Source organism: Schistocerca gregaria, unplaced genomic scaffold (genome assembly GCF_023897955.1).
Source record: "Schistocerca gregaria isolate iqSchGreg1 unplaced genomic scaffold, iqSchGreg1.2 ptg000457l, whole genome shotgun sequence".
Classification (NCBI taxonomy): Eukaryota; Metazoa; Arthropoda; class Insecta; order Orthoptera; family Acrididae; genus Schistocerca; species Schistocerca gregaria.
Genome location: NW_026061875.1, coordinates 276,938 through 300,838, shown reverse-complemented (window position 1 = coordinate 300,838; position 23,901 = coordinate 276,938). Strand labels below are relative to the sequence as shown.

Below are 23,901 nucleotides of genomic sequence, written 5' to 3'. Positions count from 1 at the left end.
GACATTTTTACCCGCTGTCCTCCGACAGTGATGTCATTTTCCTAATATATTCGATAGTATTTAGAACGACGGTAGCATTTCCTTTGTCAGCTGGTAATGTGTAAGTAGGCTGTTTAGGTTTTTTTATTGCTAACGCTGCCGCCACGTAGCGCTCTGTATGAAAATCACTGGCTGTGCCATGTGCAGTCTGTGGCTGGTTTGCATTGTTGTCTGCCATTGTAGTGTCGGGCAGCGACAGCTGGATGCTAACAGGGCGTAGCGTTGCGCAGTTGGAGGTGAGCCGCCAGCAGTGGTGGACGTGGGGAGAGAGATGGCGGAGTTTTGAAATTTGTAAGAATGGATGTCATGAGCTGCTATATATATTATGACTATTAAGGTAAATACAATATTTGTTCTCTATCAAAATCTTTCATTTACTAACTACGCCTATCAGTAGTTAGTGCCTTCAGTAGTTTGAATCTTTTATTTAGCTGGCAGTAGTGGCGCTCACTGCATTGCAGTAGCTTGAGTAATGAAGATTTTTGTGAGGTAAGTGATTTGTGAAACGTATAGGTTAATGTTAGTCAGGGCCATTCTCTTGTAGGGATTACTGAAAGTCAGATTGCGTTGCGCTAAAAAAAAAATATTGTGTATCAGTTTAAGCACAATCTTGCACAATTTTTCTAAGGGGACGTTTCATATGTCGACCCTTAGCCGAGGATACCTCACTGGAATCTTCTGATTTTTTTCTTGTAGTTTGTGTAATAAGTGTAGATTTTGTTTATTGCTAGCGCGTAATTGTAGAGAGAATCTCGTTTGTAGTTGTAGTCCTTCATTGTTGTACAGTAAAACAGTTGTGGCATGCATGTAGATTTGCACCAAGTATTTCGCAGCTTCGCTTGCAATTGACTAGATATTATTTTCAGTGTTATGTTAATGTGTTCTCTTATTTTTGCTCTTCAGATTGTGTTTTTCTGTGTTGTCGTGTGAAATATTGTGACAATAATGGCGTGTGAAAAACGTAATACTAGGCTCCAAAGTAAACTGAGAAATGACATTGAAGACGAAAGCAGTGTGTTAGCGCCACTATGTAATGAATTAACTTATGTTCAAAGTAGTAATTTCGTAATAATGCATAGGGAAATGGAGCGGGCTGCAAATAATGGCGTAGGCAGTGAAACAATTAGTGAACAGGGAAGCATTATCAATCGATCGGTCGGCAACAGCTCGCGTCAGGAGTCCGAAATGACAGGACACAATCTTGCAAATACTGTACATTCAGGTTTTGCGGCCTCACCGTTTTCTCAAATAAGTCAAGACAAATTTTTTGCTTGTCAAAATGTGAATGTTGCCGGTGCAAATGCACTGCCGAAAAGATAAAGGAACAGATTCCAGACACTAATACATTATTATTGCAATTAATGCAACAAATGAAACAAAATCAGAGACAAACACAGCACCAGTTAGACACAATGGAACAAAATCAGACACAAACACAGCAAAATCTTCAAAAGTTAGACACAACACTTGAACAAAATCTGAAACAAATGGGACAAAATCTTCAAAAGTTAGACACAATGGAATAAAAGCTTCAAAAGTTAGACTCAGTGGAACATATGCTTGAACAAACACGTGAAGATTTAACTACTGAGTTGCATAAAATCGAATCGAAATGTCAAAATACCTGTAATGACGTAAAAACACAAATTTGTGAGCATTTTCAACCTATTTTTTCGCGGCATGAAAATGCTTTACAGAATCACGAAGCAGCCATAAAAGAACTGCAAACTATTGTTCATGAAAATCATGAGACCTTGCAAGCTAAAATTGACTCAGTTGCATCTACCGATTCGGTTACGCAACTTGCAAAAACTCAGGAAAACTTAAAGGACACAATAGATACAATTTCAACACAAATGGACCCTCTGAAACTTGGTTCAGAAAAACACACAGAGGAAATAATTTCACTATTGGATAAAGTAGCCGAACTTTCAGATCAGTTCACTAACTTATCTACAAAGGTAGATGATGAACTGAATGACACAAAACCTGTAGCCTTCACTGACACTGAAGAGTATGAACAAATTAGAAAATTCAAACAGAATCAAAATCAAATCAACACACAATACAAAAGAGAAATGCGGGAAGTACATTTTGACTGTAAGCTGTTCATTACTGCACGTAAATTCAAAACATTTAAGAATTCTGGCAACGACATTCATCCACAAGTGTGGCTTCATCAATTCTCTCATTGTTTTCCTCCCAACTGGTCATTAGAGCACAGATTAGAATTTATGTGTGGCTACTTGGAGAATGAACCAGCTGTAAGAATGCGATCGGTCATTCACGATTGTCACAGTGAAGGAGAATTTTATCATGCCGTCCTCTCAGCATATTGGTCTCAAGCTACACAAGACCAAGTAAAACATAGCATCATTATGATGAAACATTTCGAACAATCTGAATTTTCCAGTCTTGTGAAATATTTTGAAGACATGTTACATAAGAATCAGTATCTTTCAAACCCATTCAGCCCTTCAGAGCTCATCCGTATTTGCTTAATCAAACTGCCTGAACATTTACGACATATTATTTTGGCAGGACGTTGCAAAGAGGACATTGAAGCTTTTCAGGGACTGTTACAAGAACTGGAAATTGACACTGACAATCGCGGAACGCGAAAACAGGAGCACAACAATTACAGGTCACATCCGTCGCAATTCTGCGATGAAAGAAATAATAACTGGACACGACAAGGCTATTCTCACAACACAAATCATGACCAAAACAGACACCACCTGTATGACAACCGTTGGCAGAGTAGTAATAATTACAGGGAAAGATCACCTCTCCTCGGTAATGACTATCACAGAGACAATCAGAGAAACAGGCAATATGGGAAGCAAAATAAATATTATCAGGGGAGACAGAATAACTTTAGACGCAACGGTCCAGCGCGCAGTTACGATTCAGGGAGAAATTCTCCACTACATGACCGACAAACAAGAAACTATGTAAACTACCGACAAAACGACAGACCTGAATTCCATCAGAACTGGTGAACTTCAAACAGGGCAGGGCCTTCTTGTCAAGGTGAATTTGTAGAAGTTAGGTCTCCTAATCCCAATAACGGCGCGCGCCAACAAAGAGACAGACAATGACTCGCACCGCAGGCAGCCGCGTACGCCGGCTGGCTCAGAGAAAAATAACTTAGGCGCTAACCTTGAGAAAAACTCCAGTATTCTTAACCGATGTATACCACATGATAATTGCGTTGAGGTTGAAATTCTGCGTACTAGGAAAAGTAAAGGTTTACACCACATTTCAGATGTAAAACCGTTTATTGAAAGATGATGTGCATTTTAACTTTGTCTTTGCCATAAAACATTTCACTTCACATTTCTAGTATGCTTTGTCACACTGAGTAACTGTTTTCATGCAACAATGTTGTGAAGTTAACTATCCAATCTAGAACCTAGGGGACATTTTTAAACAGAAATTACGAATGCATTGTTATAGTGAACAGATGACACAGTGTTGTTATTTGTACATTTTTGCTTGTTAGTTGCACGATTACGTAACGACTATAAGGTTTACATACTTAGAACATATACTGTTAATGAGATTTTAATGAAAGATTTTCGTTTAGTTGAAGAGACATTCTTTATTTGAAGTACTTTCTGTGAGATTAAAGGTGACTTAGTATTTGGTTTCTTTGATAGCTACACGATTATATCACGACGCTACTAATGTATGACACAATTTACATTGTGCTTTTGCGGTGCATCTGTTTTATATCTGCACAGTTTTTATGAATTCTTCTGGAAAGTATAACATGTTTTAGTAGTAACTTTTGTGGTATAGCTACAATGAGACAGCCTTTTCTGTAGCACAACAATACGTTACAGCATAGTACTTTCTTGATCAAGATTAGGTACGTAATAACTACGATATCTATACGCAAAGCATTTCACTTTCGTTTATGATGAGGTAAGTACATTGACTTCAGCAGAACTTTGCTTACAGAGGACGATAACTAAGACACTTCCACAGAATTATCTAACAACAAGACGCACATGTAGCGCTACAGGACACGCATTTGAGTGGTTAATTTTGTAGTTGAACCATTTATTTATCAAGATTTTTGAATTACAATGGTTTTCCATGATACATTTCATTCCAATGCTGTAATGTGTAACACCTGAGGGTATAATTACATTAATCCTCAGCGGGGTACACGCTTACTTTGTGTACCATGTGTGTGGCAAGCACAAGGAGCCCCAGCTAATATGGTATTTGCTTATACAACTTTACACATCGGTACCATATTTCTCTAACACATTAATTACACAGCTATCTGATCGTTTAACTGGGAGAGACAAACATTCATTTTACTACATCAGTGACAGATGTTTACATAATTACATAGTTGGATAACTTCACACTTACGAAATTGTATTTTGTCTGTACTTTGTGAACTGTTCATATTTTTTCGGAACCATTGTGATACTATGAGAGCTTTGAAAGACATATTTGGTATGAGATCATGATTTTTAAAGTATGTTTGAGGTAGATGACACTACTGAAATGAGCAGAGAATTTTTCTTAGATTTTGAAATTATTGCAAGAAAGCTACGACGTTTTTGAGATTGGCTGAGGTGTTATGGTGTTATTATTACGACGACGATGTGTATTATGCTTTTGAGGTATGTTTATGATCAATAAACTGATGCTATATGTGGAATTTGATTATGCTATGTATTTATTATGATGAAATATTGAAGTGTCGCCAAAAGATTGACGTGTCGACGAATATGTATATGTATAATAAGGCAAGGAATAATGAGTAGTGGTTAGGGGCTTTGATTTGTAAAAAAAGGTTGTTGGAAACCAAGAATCGTATTTTAAGAGTTATGAAATCTATGTAAATGAGTGAATGTATTACAATGCCGACGAAAATTTTTTGGACACTGTTATATTTACAGGATTTTATTTTCTACACATTTGTAACGCAAATTCTCAACCTGTGAAAATATTTTTATATGAGACTGTCACTGTAGCGGAAACTGCTGTCGTAAATATTTTGGTATGAAAGGTAAGTGACCGTGACGTAATGCGTTGTGAGCGTCCAGGTGTGCCAGCCGCCTTGAGAAAAGTCATTAGTGTGTGCCTTTCAGAGGCACAGGTGGAGAAAAAAAAGCAGGCCATTAACCTCGCTATTGTCATTCCTTTGTAGAAAGCATCGGAAATACGACACACCCAAAGTTGAAAACATATGATTACACTATGAAGTTCTTAATTTATGATATTTACTGAAATGAAATGATGAGAAACATTTTATATCTATTGTCTTTCTAGCTGAGAGATTGCTCATTTTGTTAATATCCAGTTTCTATCTGCACTGCAGCATTGGCTAAAACAAAATTTAATAGATGTACTAATATAACTATTTTCTGTCTACAGACCCAGTAAAGAATCATTTTATGATGTACTCTCTTAGAAAAGAGAGCACAAATAGACATTTCCCTTCACAGGAATTGCAAAAATAATTTTTTTACGATTTGGTAACTTATCTGCTAGCGTATGTTTACGTGATGCATCACTCTAGTGTTAAGATGTGACATAGGTATTAAACATTTTTACTGTAATATTTTTTCAGCTTTGTAATGTTTAGATATAAGTTATTGCATTTGCTGCTGCTGTTTGCCAGGCATAGTGCTACTAAATTTCGCTTTGTATTACTCTGTTAAGCTAGTTTTACGACTGATTTATTTTTCTTGTTTGCTGCACAGCGCCTTATATTAGTTGTAATATTGCAATTGCTTTACCAATTTCCATTTTTTTGGGTCATTGCTGTTTGTGTTAATTTGTTTCGTGCTGTTGCATTGCCTCGTCCCTTAGTTTAGCATCTGAGCTCAGTAGATTTAAGTTAGCTTAAGAGGGGGTAGCTTATATAAAAGAATGAGTTGTGATGAATTGGAAGAAATGCACTGAGAGGTTATACAAAAAATGTACAGAAAGCAGGTGCAGGTAGGATTTTCTTGGAAATAAATGATGAGGTAAGATACTGGAAAATAAGTAATGAGGTAAGAAATATGTGAACATATAAATACAAAAAGAATGCTTGGATAGGATTTTTTTTTGCTGGAGCAAATGTTGAAATAAGAGGGACGATCTATGGAATGAAGTTTTTGGGTGGACTGAAGTACAAAATGTTACACTGAAAACAAACCCTGCCCTTTCCTCTTGTGTTATCCCACTATGTGTTTGTGTACCCTTGGGTATATGTGTTCTTCCTGTCTTTTTGTGTTTATCTGATGAGAGTTATGTAGTAGAATTTTTCTGATAATATGTTATTTACTTTGTACAGATGTTTAGACATTATTTATCTGTTTGTTTTAAATGCTCATGTGTGAAGTTGATGTTTCAAAAGTTATTCTGATCTTTTATGTATGTACTTATGTCATAATTTTTGTAACACTGATGTATTTGTTATTTCGGATCTTTTGTAAAGCCCCTATTACTACAAATGTTACCTGTATTTTTATGTTCTTTAATGATGTATTTTGTACCTTTGTTATTGTATTCTTATGTTGTAAAATTGTAATTGACACCAGTTCATCAAATTATGTAACTTGTAAGTTACATTTCACTGCACACGTTTCTGTTGGCCATAGTATATGAACAATATGTGAGAAGCAGGGGCTGATAGTGTTTGCACGTGTGTTAATAATTCAGCAAGGGACTGGATAACAGCATTGCTGGTTCTAAGGACATTTCAAACAAATTCTTTGTGAGTGGACAAGTGGTGGTTTATGGACTTGCTGCATTCTCTGCAAGACTCTTCAATGGTGATTGTGCACCTGCACAGTTGCAACAGATGGCTGCTGGCCGTCTCTACAAGGACTACAGTGGGTCTGCACATTTGATGACCAACCAATACCATTATTTCTACAAGGATTGCAGTGGGTCTGCACCTCTGGTGGCCCACCAACAGTAATCTCTACCAGGACTACAGTGGGTCTGCTCTGTGATGACCTACCTACCGATAGTCTTCAATATCGACTGACTCTGCTGTGGCCCATTACCTGTCTGCATGTCAAGAGTCAGCACTGTCTTTCTGTTGGAAGGACAACACTACTTCCTCAAGACTGCTTAGAAATCCACTACTTCCAAGTGCAATTTCTTTTATTACTCAGACTTCGAGAAAAACACTGCAATTTTACTTTGATGAATGATCAGGACTGTCTATATGGACTGTGAGAAAATTTTAGCTTTTGACCAACATTGTATCGATAAGTGTGTGCATTTCATTTCTTTGTTATTGTAACTATGAAAGAAGTTTCAAATTTTTATTGGCCACTACCCAAAACAATTTGTAAATTTTTTTGTGGGGAGCATGGGGGCTATGTAAGTAGGCTGTTTAGGTTTTTTTATTGGTAACGCCGCCGCCACGTAGCGCTCTGTATGCAGTAGCTTGAGTAACGAAGGTTTTTGTGAGGTAAGTGATTTGTGAAACGTATAGGTTACTGTTAGTCAGGGCCATTCTCTTGTAGGCATTACTGAAAGTCAGATTGCGTTGCGCTAAAAAAAATATTGTGTGTCAGTTTAAGCACAGTCTTGTATAATTTTTCAAAGGGACGTTTCAAATGCGACAAGATCTTCATCTCTTCGAAGTAAACGAAGCCCCTACCACCTGTCTCTACTGATATTGGATCTGGGAGGGGTTACCTGAGGCCAAAAGCGACTGGTAATAAGTATCACCTCGTCGGCGTCGTCCTGTGCAAGATGCCGCTTCACCTGTTCTACTCCACTGATAAGATCCAAGATGGCTCCTTTGCCCAGGTTCTTGTCCGACAGGTTGACGAAAGTGCGTGCTGTTTCAAACGATGACTCTGATCTTTACACAGCTGCATGACGCTCAAATTTCTTTGCTTGTTTAGCTGATGTATTGCTAAAATAAGCTCTTTGATGAGCAGCCGAAGTCATATCGACCCACTCCCAGTCGAACAGTGAGAGAACTGTAGATAACAAAAGATGGAAACTATACAAACTTCATGCATTAAAATCCAGTTCGTACCTTGTGTGTCGTAACCTTTGTTTGACGATCGCCTGGCCTGTCTTCCGTAATATATTCTTCATTCCAACCGACTTGATATGGTGTTTAACCACAGCAAACTTAGGCACAATCTAATCTGCTTATCGGGACGGAGTTATAGAAATGCCAAATTACTCCGCAACTGTGCATATTTGACCCGCAGCTTCTTCAGTTGACTAACCTAGCGTGCGACGTCTTTCCCGCAGAGGAAAATAAGGAAGTTTTTCGTGACGGCACATGTAAGACATGCAAGACATTGCCACGTAAGTTCCGGATAAAATATCAGGCTTTCGACGATAGCCTCCATCGTCATCGTCTGGTGCAGCTGGCTGTCTTCACTGCTGCTGTGGTGGTCCTATATACCCCGTGGACGGCCTCTAGATGGTCGGCTTGTGATTGCGCCACTAGCGCACACATTGACACTGGCTGCGACGGCAGTACGTAATAACCGACCACTCACAAGCCTACTAATCAGAAGCCGTCCACGGGCTACATAGGGCCACCACAGCAGCAGTGAAAACAGTCAGTTGCTCCTGACGATGACGATGGAGGCTATCGTCGAAAGCTTCAGCTTTTATCCCGAATTAACGCGGCAAGAAAACCGAGAATGTTTTACATGTAGTATTTCCTTTTATTTAGTCAGACATATTTGTATACCTGTGTCATCTTCTCTGTGTCCAATTTATTTCTGTCGAGTGTGATAAAAGTTTTATAATGATTTATCTACTATAGGCCAAAAAATTATAGCAAGTGCGTTTCTTTGTTTCATATCGATTCTTCATCTGAAAAATACCTTCCTGGTGGAAATGAATTTTTAATAATTGGTTTTTGTGCCCTTTTTTGTTGTTTTGACTACATGTCATCTGCAAAGTAGAAATAAAATTTTATATTTTGGAAATTCATTGCTGGGTGTTACTTGTATAATTTACTGTCAGATAGTAAACTTTAAACTAATAGAGATATTGAAAATCTGATTACACCATCAGAATCGTCATGCAAATAATGGTCATGTACACGTTTCTTTTTGAGGCATCGTGATTCATCTGGCTACTATTGATTTCTATACGAACTGTGAAATGTCTGCCATTAAGGTTTCACAAAGTCAGCCAGCATTGGCACTCCCAGCATAGACATCTCCTTCATCGACACAAATCACCATCCTCGTCACAGCGGAATTCCCAGCCACGGGGCGGGACCATGCGCTGGGGCTGCCTACCCCCCCCCCCCCCCCCCCCCTCTCGTCCAGCTAACGTCCCACATGACGTGGTGCTGCTGGGCCGCGCTCTGACGAGTGTCCTGTGCGGCCACACCAACTTAGAATATTTTCAGGGCGCCACAATTCGCCCATTACCTCACAAGCCTCTTTTTTCGTGGGTACTGGTTAAGTAGTAGTAGTAGTAGTAGTAGTGGCTTATTCATCTGTAGATCTCTTTTTACAAGGATATAGAACATGTCAAAGTATTTACAAAGTGAGGTCAATTTAAAATAACCTACTTCATATACACATATATTTACAGACTTCTAGTTAGTAACAATCATTAGATTTACTCCTGGTACACAATATTTTTTTTTCAATCAACTTTTTAAATAAATTATTGCCACAATGTTCACGTATATCTCACCACCAGTCACTGCACACACTATACACACATTGTATGAATGCAGAGTCTCGCGGCGATAACATTGAATTAAATGTTCTCGGGTTTCCAATCGCGTCAATTGCTTAAAACTACACGAGCTTTCGGCCAAGCAGTCCTTGGCTATTGTCAAGGGAATGACTGCCATTGGGCTATTGGTGCACCCTTATATACGCTAGCTGCCGGCTATGACATCACTGGTGCCCGTGACATAGACATATATGGTCATGTTTTGAGTCGGCGTTCGATGTGCCCTGTTCAACCGCGCGTTCGCTGGATCCCACGCAGCACTGACCTGTAAGCCTCCGTCTCTATTCAAGTTGTTTGCAGTAATTTTTATTTCAATAGCTTCCTTTATTAAACTGTCCCAGAAGCCATTAGTGCGAGCCACGACAGAGGTATCGTCAAATTTTATGTGGTGACCATTTTCTAACGCATGCTCAGCTAACGCAGATTTCTCTCGATAGCGTAGGCGATAATATCTCTCATGTTCTTTCCTGGGTTGGTCCACAGTGCACACTGTCTGTCCGATGTACTTCAGGCCACACTCACAAGGTATTTCGTAGACTCCAGGTGTTCTGAGACCTACTGCATCTCTAACTGGTCTCAGTAATTGACGGATTTTCGTTGGAGGCCTGAAGATTGATTTGAGCTTGTGTCTTTTCAACAGGCGGCTTATCTTCCCTGACACAGAGCCACAGAATAGCAGCAAAGCAAGTTTGTGTGTAAATGTGTGTGAAATCTTATGGGACTTAACTGCTAATGTCATCAGTCCCTAAGTTTACACACTACTTAACCTAAATTATCCTAAGGACAAACACACACACCGATGCCCGAGGGAGGACTAGAACCTCCGTTGGGACCAGCCGCACAGTCCATGACTGCAGCGCCTCAGACAGCACTGCTAAGCAAGTTTCTTTTCCTGCTCTTGGTCGGTGGTCTTATTCTGATAATTCTCAGAAATCACGTCTTTCACTTGATGGGCGCTGTAGCCGTTATTCCTGAAAACCTTGCGTAGGTGGCTCAGTTTTTGGGGCAAGTTATCGTCGTCTGATATTACTCTCGCACGATGTACCAATGTTTGCAATACTGTGCGCTTCTGTGCTGGATGATGATGGCTGGTGGCGTGCAGGTATAGGCCTGTGTGGCTGGGTTTCCTGTGGATGCTGTGGCCGAGGCACTCATTTCGTTTACTGTGGACGAGGACGTCGAGGAAGTGCAGTGCATTATCTTTTTCCACCTCCATGGTGAACTGGATATTACTGCTGATGCCATTGAGTTGTTCCAAAAACTCGTCTAGTTTATTGTGTCTGGGTGGCCAAATGACGAACGCGTCGTCAACGTATCGAAAAAACAAAACACTTCGGCTTCAATGGTGCAGTATCTACGGCAATATCCTCAAAATTCTCCATGAAGAGGTTTGCAACAGCTGGAGCCAACGGGCTACTCATTGCAACGCCGTCTGTCTGATCGTAATACTGGCCGTTCTACACGAAATAGGAGGACGTAAGAGTGTGCCTAAATAGCTTGACCACGTCACTTACAAAGTACTGGGAAATTAAGTACAAAGCGTCTTCGATAGGCACGTTTGTAAACAGCGCCACTGCATCAAAACTGACCATAACATCATCCTCACTAAGGCGTAGACGGTTGATTCTACTCATAAATTCTACTGATTTTTTTAATATGATGTTCGCAGTGTCCCACATGTGGAGCGAGGAGCTTGGCCAAGTACTTCGCCAGCTTGTACGTTGTAGACACAATCTTCCGTGGAAGACAGTGTGGTTAAGAATCTTCTCCCACAGGCGCCTAGACCACCTACTGCTTATGGTTTACAGAAGATACACAAGGACGGGACGCCATTTCGCCTTATTACGTCCACAATCGCACAGCGGGCAGCCACCGCATATAACCAACAGCCCACTGGCAGTCATTCACTTGACAATGGTCAAGGAGTGCTTGGCCGAAAGCTCGTGTAGGTTTAAGCAATTGATGCAGTTGGAAACCAAAGAACATTTTATTCTATACACGCATTGTTTCATAACAATACACACACACACACACACACACACACACACACACACACACACACACACACGCTAGTGATCTCAGAGCCATTCTCTGTTGCACAACTTCCCAATTGCTATCCTGTAGAACTGTGTCAGTATCCCTCCTTAAAGAGTGAGATGTTGAGCACAGAAAGAGGAAGAGGTGTTAGTATTGTGCTATGCATAGCTTGGGGGTAAATATTTCTAGAAAGGAAAATACATAAAGTGAAAGTGTTATGTAGAATGTTGGATATTTTATAATCATTATTATTATTATTTATTTGTATAACATTCTTTTAATCAAACCCCTATTCTGTTTTACCTAAGTAATCCTTGAATGTATAGAATGTATTGCATAACATGTACTTTTTAGCTGTCTTTTTAAATAAGTGTATTTTTGCAATTTCTTTAATCTCTTTTGGTAATTTATTGTACAGTTTTATTCCTTAGTAGAAAATGCTGTTTTGAGTTTTATGTTTATTTTTTCTTGATAAATGTAATTTGAATCTATCTCTTGTTGCATGTTCATGGACAGAGCTGTTTGTGCAGAAATTATCAATGTTATTTTTGATGTTAAAAACTGACTGGTAAATGTATTCACACGGAGCAGTTAAAATCCCCAGTGTTTTGAACAGATCTTTACAATGAGCCTGACAAGTATTTTTGCTTATTATTCTTATGGCTCTTTTCTGGAGTATGAAAATAGTGTCCATTTTCTGTGCATTTGTTCCCCAAAAAAGAATGCCACATCTAAGAATTGATTGTACATATGAATAATATGTAACTAAAAGATACTGCATGTTACACACTGATGATAGGATTCTAAAGGCATAACATGCTGATGACATTCTGCTGCAAGTACCTTTGTTTGTTCACACCACTTCAACTGAGAATCAATATTGATTCCTAGAAATTTTGCATTTGTTACACAGTAAGTTAATTTAACATTGTCATTTTTCCTCTTCAAACTGAAATTCATGGAGTTGCTGGAAAAAATAGAACACTATGTTATCAGAGGAATTGCAAACAATTGAATTGCTTCAATCCTAACCAATCAGATGCAGAGAGTCAGCATGAAATACACTAACAGACAAACCAATCCAATAACCGAAATCCTATCAAGTAATAAAACTGTAAAACAAGGTGAACCACAGGGATCAGTATTGGGAGCTCTACTTTTACTCCTGTATGTTAATGACATGAGCCTGAATGTAGATGCACACAAAACAATAATATTTGCTGAAAACACAACTGTACTCCTCAAAGGGGAGAATACAGAGACAGTGAACTTGCCAACTGAACAACTCAGCAACTGGGCTAAAATCAACAAATTAACTATCAACACAAGAAAGACAGCTTCCATGAACTTTCACACAACACAAAAGGCAAATTCCTTTCAGTCACTTGTCACTGTAAATAACCAGCCAATAGATACAGACACTGTTTGCAATTCCTAGGTGTGATGGTTCAAGATAACCTGAAACAGAACACACATACAGGAAGGGAAATGCCAGAATTAGTACTGACTGTTATGCACTGAGTGTGCTGAAATCATGTGCTAGCCTGAAAACATTAAGCAGTGCATACTACACTTACATACAAGCCCATCTAAAATATGGTGTGATACTCTGGGGAAATTCTCCAACTGCTCATAGCACATTCAAAATCCAGAAGAGAGAAATGACGATTATTAATGGGAACAAACCATAGACTGCTGTAAACCCATCTTCAGAAAGTTGGAAATCCTTACACTGGCCTTGCCTATACATTCTCGAGACTAAAATTTTTCAGAAACCACATAGTGCTAACTGACTCCAGAGTAGTAAAAAATAATGAAATACATAAACACAACACCAGGATAAACTCAAATTTGCATGTTTTACGTACAAACACTCAACTATGTAAAAAGGGAGCTTCCCCACATGGGCCTCCAACTGTTCAACAATCTTTCCACTAGTATTAAGTCTATAGAAGACAAAATAAAATTTAGCAAAACTGTGAAGTCATATTTCTTGTGTCACTGTTTTTACTTTATAAATGAATACTTAGCACTATAATCTTGCTATTTATGTTAAATTGAAAACAATGAGCAATTGGAGTGAAGTAAACTTAAAGTGCAATACTTTAGGATACTATGTGTTAATATATGATAACAATATTACCTGATATCTTCCGACATCTGGAACACACTGTGAACCATCAGATCATATGGAATAAAGAAATAAATAAAAATAAATAAATAAGTATTTATGTTCAATGTCACTTTATTGCTTATTGACCAGTCATAAACTTCCTTGAGAGTTTCATTTGCTTTCTCGGCAATGAGTCCTCTTGTTTCCTCAGTGACTATAATATTGCTGTCATCAGCAAAGAGAATTTTTTCACCATGAGTAATGCTACTGGAAAAGTCATTGATGTATATCAGGAATAGTATTGGTCCTAATATGCTACCTAATGGGACCCCTATATTAATGTATTTTGGTTCTGATAAGTGTTTTACTAAATGTTTAGATCTATTTTAAGTATGTGTTATCTCTACTCTTTGTGTGCTGCCTGTTAGGGATGATCAAAACCAGTCATTATTCCTAATGCTCCTAATTTATGTAATAGAATCTTGGGGTCTACTGTATCAAACGCCTTAGAAAGATCCAAAAATATGTCTGTGAACACTCAACTTTATCAAGAGCATCAAGTGCAACTTTTGTGAATTCTAAAATGGCTGACTCCGTATTTTTACCACTTCATAAAACCAAACTGTGATTACCTTAAAAGATTGTATTTATTCAGGTAATTCATTAATCTGTCTTTCATAATTTCTCCGATTATTTTTGAGAATGGTGTCAGCAGGGAAAAGGGCCGGTAATTTTCTATGTCTTCTGCATTATTTTTCTTAAGCAAAGGTACAACTACTGCCTGTTTGAACTGCTCTGTCCATGATGTGAAGGATTCATTTATTATATTTGTTAAGGGGCCTTGTATAATTGTTATGCACTGTGTCAGTACACACATTGGTACTTCATCTAAACCTACTCACTTTTTACTTTTTAGGTTTTGAACAGTTTTATTAACTTCATTCTCTGTGGTTGGAAACAACATCATTGTATTTAGTGCAACATTATTTAAAGGTGTTACATTTGTTTTGTGGAATTTTTTGTAGTAACTTCTCTGCAATACTTGAAAAATGCTCGTTTATATATTTTGCTAAGTGTTGTGGATCATTTATTTACCTTATCCTTCTCCCTCAGCAGTATGTTATTCTATGTCTGTTTGCCTCTCCCCATTTCCTTTTTTATAACATCCCAGACTACTTCGCTTTTATTCTGTGCATTATATATTATTATGTCATTAATTTTTTTTTTTTGCAACAGTCAGCACCTTCCTATAGACATCTTTGCATCCATGCTAGAAATTTAAAAATTCTGGATCATTGCAAATCTTTTTCGTGGAACTGAGGTGTTCAAGTGTTTGGAAGCACTTATAATACCTGCTGTTATCCATCTGTTTTGTGAGATGTTGATACAGACTTGCCTACTTTTGGAAATGCCTTTTCAAAGTTCAATTTAAACAATGTAAATAGTTTAGAGAATTTCATATTCACATTGGTTTCCTTATACACTTCATCCCAGCTTTGTTATTCTAATTCTTTTCAAAAATCTTTTATTTTGATTTCTGATAGATGTCGTTTATAGGCATGTAGTTTAGGGAATGATTCGAGGGCTGATTTTAGTGTTGTTATTTGACAAAGATGGGCTGATAGTCCGAGATCTTTTACAGTTACATCACATTTTTCCCTGTCCATATTTGTGGCCACATGGTCAGTTACTGATGAAGTCATTGTAGTAACCCTGTAATGTGTCAGGCAAATACAACACCTTACATGAAAACCCTGACATGATAAGCAAATCCAGTAGTATGTCACATAGCTCCGAATAAATTGTGACATTAAATTAACCAAAGTAATACGAGTAACGAGTGAGCAAATGGAATACCACAGACTAACACAAGAATGCCTAAATGCATGTCGTACCTTCCCACCGTGAGGCAGACGCAGTTCCGAGGGGAGAAACGAGGACAGAAGCCGAGAGCAGAACCGTGGGGAGGGGCTGGGCACCCATGCCACGAGCCTACCTGTACAACTATATAACCCGCACGTTTTAGCGTCAGGCTTTTTCGCGTCTCAGGAATGTCAAGGACAACCTCCAGCCCGTGTTAAAAGCTAGAGCCCTCCAGAAAAGCAGTATAGATCTTACGATAACACAAAAAGGGCCACTACCACCCGCAAGTTTTAGCGTGAGACTTTTTCGCGTGTCTGTTACATTAGGATCACTCCCCAGCCCATGTTAAAAGATAGAGCCCTCCAGAAGAGCAGTATAGATCTCACGATAACGCTAAAAGAACCACACTAGCTGCAGGTTTTAGCGTGAGACTTTTTAGCGTCTCTGTTACGTTGCAAACTTTAAAAACATTGCCCCACCACGAAAAGTATAACGTTTCCCATTGGATAGACAGAATTTTTGTAGGCGGAGCGTAAGGTTAACATTGAGACCCTGATTGGTCAGATGAAAACACAGCCAGATAGCTTTTTTAAACTAACTTCGGTAAATTGTAGTAAGGAGAAGTTGGAGAGTTGGTTCCGAGACGGCGAGCTGGATGGCTGCTGCGCCGGCCGCTGCCGCCCTGACGCTGCTTAAACACCGACAAGGTAATGAACGCACGCGATGCCGCATTTTTGAGCGCATAAGGCTTCACTCAGAACTGCAGAAGTCTCATCTGTTACATCCCGTTTTTGCGTAATACTAGTGACGATCGTTAATTAAAACTCATGGTGTTCACATTTGCCACTTGAAGTAAAGATCTGAAACGCGATGATTTTTCTATTTTATAGTTATTGAGAAGCCACATCAGCCACTGTAATTTACGACAAGTTAGATAAGTAATTGAAGATAATTGAGGGTCACTGTAGACCATTTTGATAGTTTTCTCTTTTGTGAAACTCAATTTAAACCTAGATTATAGATGTGATATGGCATAGGTCATCCTTCGATCGATTGTAGAACTTGGAAACCCATTTAGGGAATATTCGTTCACATTTTTGTTGAACGCTGTTGGTTTTTACCATCCTGTATTAAAACATTTCCTTTTATCAATAGTGTAATTTATAAACGATGTTTTGTGATTAGAATAAATTTCCAGTGGTAAACTTAACTGCTTTTTCGACGTTATTTTACCAGCTAACTAAAAATAGGAAAGCCTTGAACCCTTTCCACTATATTTAGTTAGAATTAAGATTCTTTTACAGGGAGTGCAGTGGAGCTGACGCTGAGATCATTTAGTATTTGGTTATATCATCGCTAGTCTCACTGAACTCTTCTGAATTCTACATGTCATGTGTGGTCTGGCGTCTCCTTACCAGCAACAGGTCCCAGGTTCAAACTAGTTCCCTAAAAAACACGCTCAGAGCGTCGTTGCGCGAAAGTGGTTGGGAGACACGATATAGTACAATCAGACACCACCATGAATGTTTAGAACCCTTGTTGCACTATATTTTACTGTGCCTACATTTTCCACCCTTTTGTGTATCTTTGCAGGATATATCTTCGTAATGCTACTCATTATATTGTTTTCACCCATTTTTATGTGATTTGATGCCCACAGTTTATTTCACAAGTATTTTTGACAAACGTGATTTGAGTAGATCCTTGTGTCTCCATATTCATTGAGAGGAACTTAGTTTTTATCCTTTCTCAGGCATTCATTGCTTCCTTTATGTTTCATGTGATGCTAAGTTTCAGTGTTTCGTGTGAACAGTATTGGGATCACAGCTGAGGAGGACTGATGCGTGTGCATGTGTGTGTGTAAAAATGACAGAGACAGGTAGAGTGAGACAGAGACAGTGGCGGAGAGAGCTGTAAAGAGAGGATAACAGATGTTTTTAGGAATTGAGTGTGTTTAATTTACGTGTGAGGAAGTGTCTTTGTATACTTCATCGACTGTTCCACAGAGGGTTTTGTCACACAGTACTCTGTTTTCATTCAAGGCTTTCTTCCCTCATAGCATTAATTTTTGTATGTGACAGTTCTCGATAGACACTATTGCTTTCGCTAAGGATCTTAAGATCAGTCTCATTGTTGTTTGGGTGGTGGTTTTCTTGTATAAATTTATCTGCAAAAATGGAGTGTCTACCTTGACTTTTTAAGACTCTGAGGTATTGAGAATATCTCGTTTTCAAAGATTGCATGATTTGCCTTTGTAGACAGACTGGGACAGACTGGCATGAACTACAAAATAATCGGTAGATTCAAGTTTTGGAAAATTTGTCTGTTGATGTCTACTTGGATTTAGGATTTTTCTGTACTGTGTTGTGTTTTATTTCTTAAAAATGATCACCGCATTGTGGACTTTTTGTTTACTGTATGTTAGTATGTGTGCTTTGTAAGGAGATCCTGATTTCCTGTGTTTGTCAAATGTTTGTGTTCCTCGTGGCTGGTTTGTTCTTTTTTAATTTGTTTCTTTATTTTGTTGTTCAGTTTGTTTATTATTTGTGCATTGTACCCATTATCTCTGATATATGGTGTACTATGTTTAGTTCATATGTGTATTTGAGGTTGTCCAGGGGAATATTATTGAATCTATGTAGCATGTTTCTTAAACTTTGGAGTTTGAGTGGTGGAGGGTGACTCGAAAGTTTGTAAATTGTTGTATTTGTGGCTGTTAGTTTTCTGAATATTACAAGATTAAGTTTGTTGTTGATTCTGTGTATATTGATATCTCACAAAGTAAGTTACATGTCTGTTTCTGTCTCACTGATAAGTTTTATTTTTGAATGAACTGCATTTATGTGAATGCGTAGTTGTTTTATCTGTGTGTCTGTTTTGTCTATCAAGCAAATGATGTCGTTCACATAGTGGTGCAAGTGTATAAGGTTGAACTACTTTGGATATATAATTTCTTTTAATATTTCCTTGTCAGTGCAGTTCAGAAATATGTTTGCAAGTAGACCACTAATGGGTGACCCCATTGATGAGCTATCTTTTTGTGGCTAGAACGCCTTGCTCAAAGCCAAGTATTTCAGTTCTGTTAGAGCCATTAGGATTGCTTTAATTTCACCCATGTGTACATTTCTTACATTCCCTACTTTCTGCAGCTATTCTTCAGTAACGCTGTATCTCCCTCTGGAATCCATGTGTAAATAGATGTGGTGTGAATTAGTCGCAGGTTTGCTGTTGTTCGAATATTTATGTGTTATTTTTTATCAATTTATTTGTGTTTTGTGTTCATGAAAGTGTATAATTTCGGAGTACTGTATGAGTGTGTCTAACTACGTGGTAAGACGGCACATATTTGAAATTAATTACTGGTCTAATTGGACAGTTACAGTTACGTATCTTGGGAAAAGTATTTGTGTTTTATTTGATGCGAGCATTTATAATGGTAAGTTTGAGGATTCTTCGCAGTTACTGTATGTTTCTTTGGTATCTCACTGTGGGATCACAGATTAATTTAATGATATTTCTCTCTTCTATGACTTCTTCTGTTTTGCTGATATGTTCTGCATCACTCATAAGTGTGGTGTTGTTTTACAGATGTTTCTGCCTCCCATGGGCTCCCTTCTGCAGTGGGAAATGAAACGTCTGGTGTATGCGACCCTGATAAACAGTCCACAAGCGCTAATTGTCCGGTTGGCTGAAGCTGCAGACATTATTCGTGAGACACCTGGTTGCTGCGTTTCGCAACCATTAGCGACCAGATGCCAGTTGTACATTAATGTAGGTGGACTATCTTTTCAGCAACATCTCCAAAACAGTAATCATCACATGCCAGTGTCAGCTCTGTCCCGGAAGAACTCTAGCGTCAAAACCTTCCCGGTGGGAAAACGGTGACACTTACGTCACATAAAAATGTGTTTCTTCTTCTCTTCGCTGAACAATCTAAAATTTTGCGCACAACGTTTTGTTCGAAACTGAATAGCACAGGAGTCAGCAATACTTCGGAATGAAGTAGTTGGCTGGTAAGGGATCACAATGGACAGCGGTGAACCAACAGAAAAAGTGATAATGAAAACGACACCAGAAATTATCTTGCTAACATTGGAAATTACAGAAAATATAAAATTTAATATCGGAATGGGGGTTTTGAGCTTTATTCCTCGGATTAGTGCACAGTCAACAGTCGTTAGCTCTTAAACATGAAGTGGTGAGTAACAGTAATATACTTACCTACAATGTAGAAATAAGATGAATTGTTTTCGTTAAAGATCCGTGCCGTTTCAATCCAGCTGTTACGATAAAGGGAGTACAGTGCGTTGGCGAGACCGAACATCTCTGATGCCTTTGGATGTTGCTCCTCGCATAGCGCGCTAAAGTCATCATGAAAGGACAGGAACTGCGTTTGGTATGCCAGTAGCCGATGATTCAACAACGGCCGCCTGTAACATGTAAACTTCATTTTAAAAAATTAAAAACCAATAGCACCAGCATGACAAATCATGTATAAAAATATCTGGAATGAGGCTTCACTCAATGCTGGAGTGTACGCCAATTTCAAACTCCCTGGCATATAAAAGCTATGTGCTAAACTGGAACAAGAATTGAGAACCTTTGCCTTTTTTAACTGAAAGTCTTTTGTTGTGATAAATTACAAAAATAACAAACTGACTTTAAAGATTTTTTGCAGAACAGTTTCTCTGTGCTGTGCTGACATATAGTTTGAAATGATTTTACAATAGATGAAATTCCAGTAATTGCGCAGATCAACGGGACGTTAAAGCTTAATCTTTCGCTCTTCTTAGAATTTAAACTTCAGAACTGCTATTTCTAAAGAATACATACCAAGCTTTAAATAATAATTAAACATGAATTACAAAAAATCGAACATATTTTATATATGTTAGTGATGTTAATGACTTGTTCAGATTTGTAACAGATGAAGTACGTTTCTCCAATTTGCGTTATCTAAGCTGTGTGCACAGTAGAAGTAAAAGTTGGACTACAACTCACACTGAGCCACCCAGACAGGACTCACGATCCGCCCTCACAGTTTTTGCTGCCTCCAGTACCTCATCTCCTGCTTTCCACACTTCACTTAAGATGTCCTCTACTTGTTCCGGGACCAACACTTCCGAAAGAAAGTATACTGCAGGAAAGTGAATTAGAGATATTTTCCCGAGTGAATTGTTTCACTCTACAGCAGACCATGCACTGATGCGAAACTTCTGGGACTGAGTCCCCGTCTGACATAGACACTGAAACAGCCAGTTAGTTCCAAACCAGCAAAAATTCCTCTACAGAGCGACAATTAATTCAGAAAACAATCCTCCAGGTTTTGGCTAAGGCTGTACTGCAATATCATTTCTGTCAGAAGTGTTAATTTCGTAAGGTGTGAAGGAGAACTACTGTGAAGTTTGCAAAGCAGCAGAGCTAAGTGGAGGCAAAATTTAGAGAGCTTGTCGCCAGTCGTACCTGAGTAGCACAGCTGGGGAGTATTTGCCCGCAAAATCCAAAGTTCCTTGGTTCCAGTCCTGAGCTGTCACACGGTTTTAATCTGCCAGCGAGTTTCTTATCTGGATTAACAATGAGACTGCCAGAAGAAAACCATTTCTCAAGAATAGAAGGTCCAGCAGATAGAACTGTCAGAGACACATGACGTCTAATCGATAAACGTGAATGTATGAAACAGTTCCACTTATCTTTATTTATTTATTTATCCAGTCCCTTGTAGCAGATCCAGCTGTTAAGGCCAGCACGATTTGATCACTTGAGGTACATCAAGTCCGTCTTTGCATCTACTGAAAAAGTGTACTTATTTTAGAGTAAGGCTTTTGTTTTATTCGCTTAAACTATTGCCAGTGGATGTATTTTGATGTGGTGAAAATCACTTCCCCACTGCCCTGCCCGACTCAGGACCTTTTCACACGTAAATCAACCAGCGACCACATCAGACAGCTGAAGATCACCACTGGGAACGAGGATGTTGGGGAATCCTTTCATATCTTGCCACTCCCACCACCATGTGTTCCAGCTTTAAGGAGGGGAGGGTTGTACCACGCAGTACCAACACCCATCTTCTCCATTGCTGGGAAACTGGAGGACGTCAGCGCTGAAGAGGGCGTGTGAGCAGCGGCAAACAGGGATATAAGAGCACATGCGGCAAGCAGAGAGGACGTGACATGCTCGCAGCAGTGTGGAGATTGGAGGTGTGGTTTTAAACAGGACGTGTGACCTATCTGTTGGATCAAATATAGGTGGAAGTTGGCTAGCCTGTGAAGTGGGACAAAGAGAGCGTCACCCCACTCTGCATTGCTGCCAAATTTATTCAAGATGGCGGATCCAAGATGGTGGCGATAGGAGTGGCAATATCACACTGTCATGATGGGAGGTTCAAATTTTGGCTGGAAAATAGAATGATGGGGCTAGCTCCACTAACCTAACGCCCTCCCATCCCCTCGCTGCCCTCACCAAAAGAATGGTGGGAAGTTCAAATTTTGGCAGAAAAAGGTCACTTGGGCTACCTCCACTAACATGAGAAAAGGCAGGAAAAAAGGTCATTTGGGCTACCTCCACTAACCTATGTCACCAGACCGCCACCTCTTCCTTGGAATTGGTGGGATAACGACTCAGCCTGTGCTGGGCTGCTGGATAGGAAGGACTGTACTTTATTTATTTTGGAACAATTTATTTAGGGTTGGCTTCCACATAGATTAATTATTACAGTGATACAAGACACTCGATCTGTCGTGCTTGGGGTCACCATACACAGCCTACAGACCTGCAAACTACTCGTGAATCAGCGAAATAATTCCATACACTGATGCACAGACACAAAAACAACTTGTAAATTGCCAAAATAATGCACTGCACAGACTACAGACTCGCAAACAACTTGTAAATCACCGAAATAATGCAGTTCAGTGATGTGCAGACACGCAAACTGCTCGTAAATTGTCAAAATAATGCATGTAAAAGGCTCTGCAAACATGCTTGCTAATCGTCAATTGTATATATAATGCATTGCACAGCCTGCACACCTGTTCAAGAAAGAATGCTACAGACACAAAAACAGCTCGTAAATTGTCAAAAGATAATGCGAATGTAACGCTGTGCAAACACGCTTACAATGCTTAAACAGCCAAAAACAGCGAAGTGCACAAACAGTCAGTGCAGGTAAAAAACGCTTTCAAACTATTGTCAACCGCAACATATCAGCAAACTGCCCCCCCCCCCCCAAAAAAAAAGAACTGAAAGATGCACACACTGGGCGGCGTGCTTACGCTGTTCCCACATGCGAGACGCCTTCGGTCCACGCGCACATGTTTACCGTTGCTGGCGCGATACCTCCCTACCTGCGGTCCAGTAAAGACCTAATTGCAACTCACCATCGTAGGTGCAGATAAAAGGTTCTCAATGTTATATTGACGTCACATGTCTATGTTAAGAATAGCCAAGTCTCTCTCCTTGGACATACTATAGAAATCTGTTGCAATACTCCTCAGAATAGCACAGGGTGCATTGTTCATAGCAATCCTAACGGTACATGTGGGATGAATCTAGCCATGCGCATGTTTACCTGCCCCGAGTGGCTTAGGCATCGCTGTGAAATGTTCGCATAGTGGCTCATCATCATGTTGTTGTTGTTATGGTCTTCAGTCCTCAGACTGGTTTGATGCAGCTCTCCATGCTACTCTATCCTGTGCAAGCTTCTTCATCTCCCAGTACTTACTGCAACCTACATCCTTCTGAATCTGCTTACTGTATTCATCTCTTGGTCTCCCTCTACGATTTTTACCATCCACACTGCCCTCCAATACTAATTTGTGATCCCTTGATGCCTCAAAACATGTCCTACCAACCGGTCCCTTCTTTTTGTCAAGTTGTGCAACAAACTCCTCTTCTCCCCAATTCTATTCAATACCTCCTCATTAGTTATGTGATCTACCCATCTAATCTTCAGCATTCTTCTGTAGCACCACATTTCGAAAGCTTCTATTCTCTTCTTGTCCAAACTAGTTATCGTCCATGTTTCACTTCCATACATTGCTACACTCCATACAAATACTTTCAGAAACGACTTCCTGACATTAAAATCTATACTCGATGTTAACAAATTTCTCTTCTTCAGAAACGCTTTCCTTGCCATTCCCAGT

At 39.2% G+C, this 23,901-nt stretch overlaps 1 protein-coding gene across 1 annotated transcript in view; it reads right to left on the bottom strand.

Moving 5' to 3' along the window:
- Nucleotides 1-19,894: 19,894 nt before the first annotated feature.
- LOC126312905 (uncharacterized) overlaps nucleotides 19,895-23,901 on the bottom strand; it is a 216,784-nt gene continuing 212,777 nt past the window's right edge. The window contains exon 6 of the mRNA XM_049992247.1: nucleotides 19,895-20,187. Coding sequence (XP_049848204.1) covers nucleotides 19,935-20,187 — 253 coding nt within the window. The 3' untranslated portion in view covers nucleotides 19,895-19,934. The remainder of the gene's footprint in view (nucleotides 20,188-23,901) is intronic.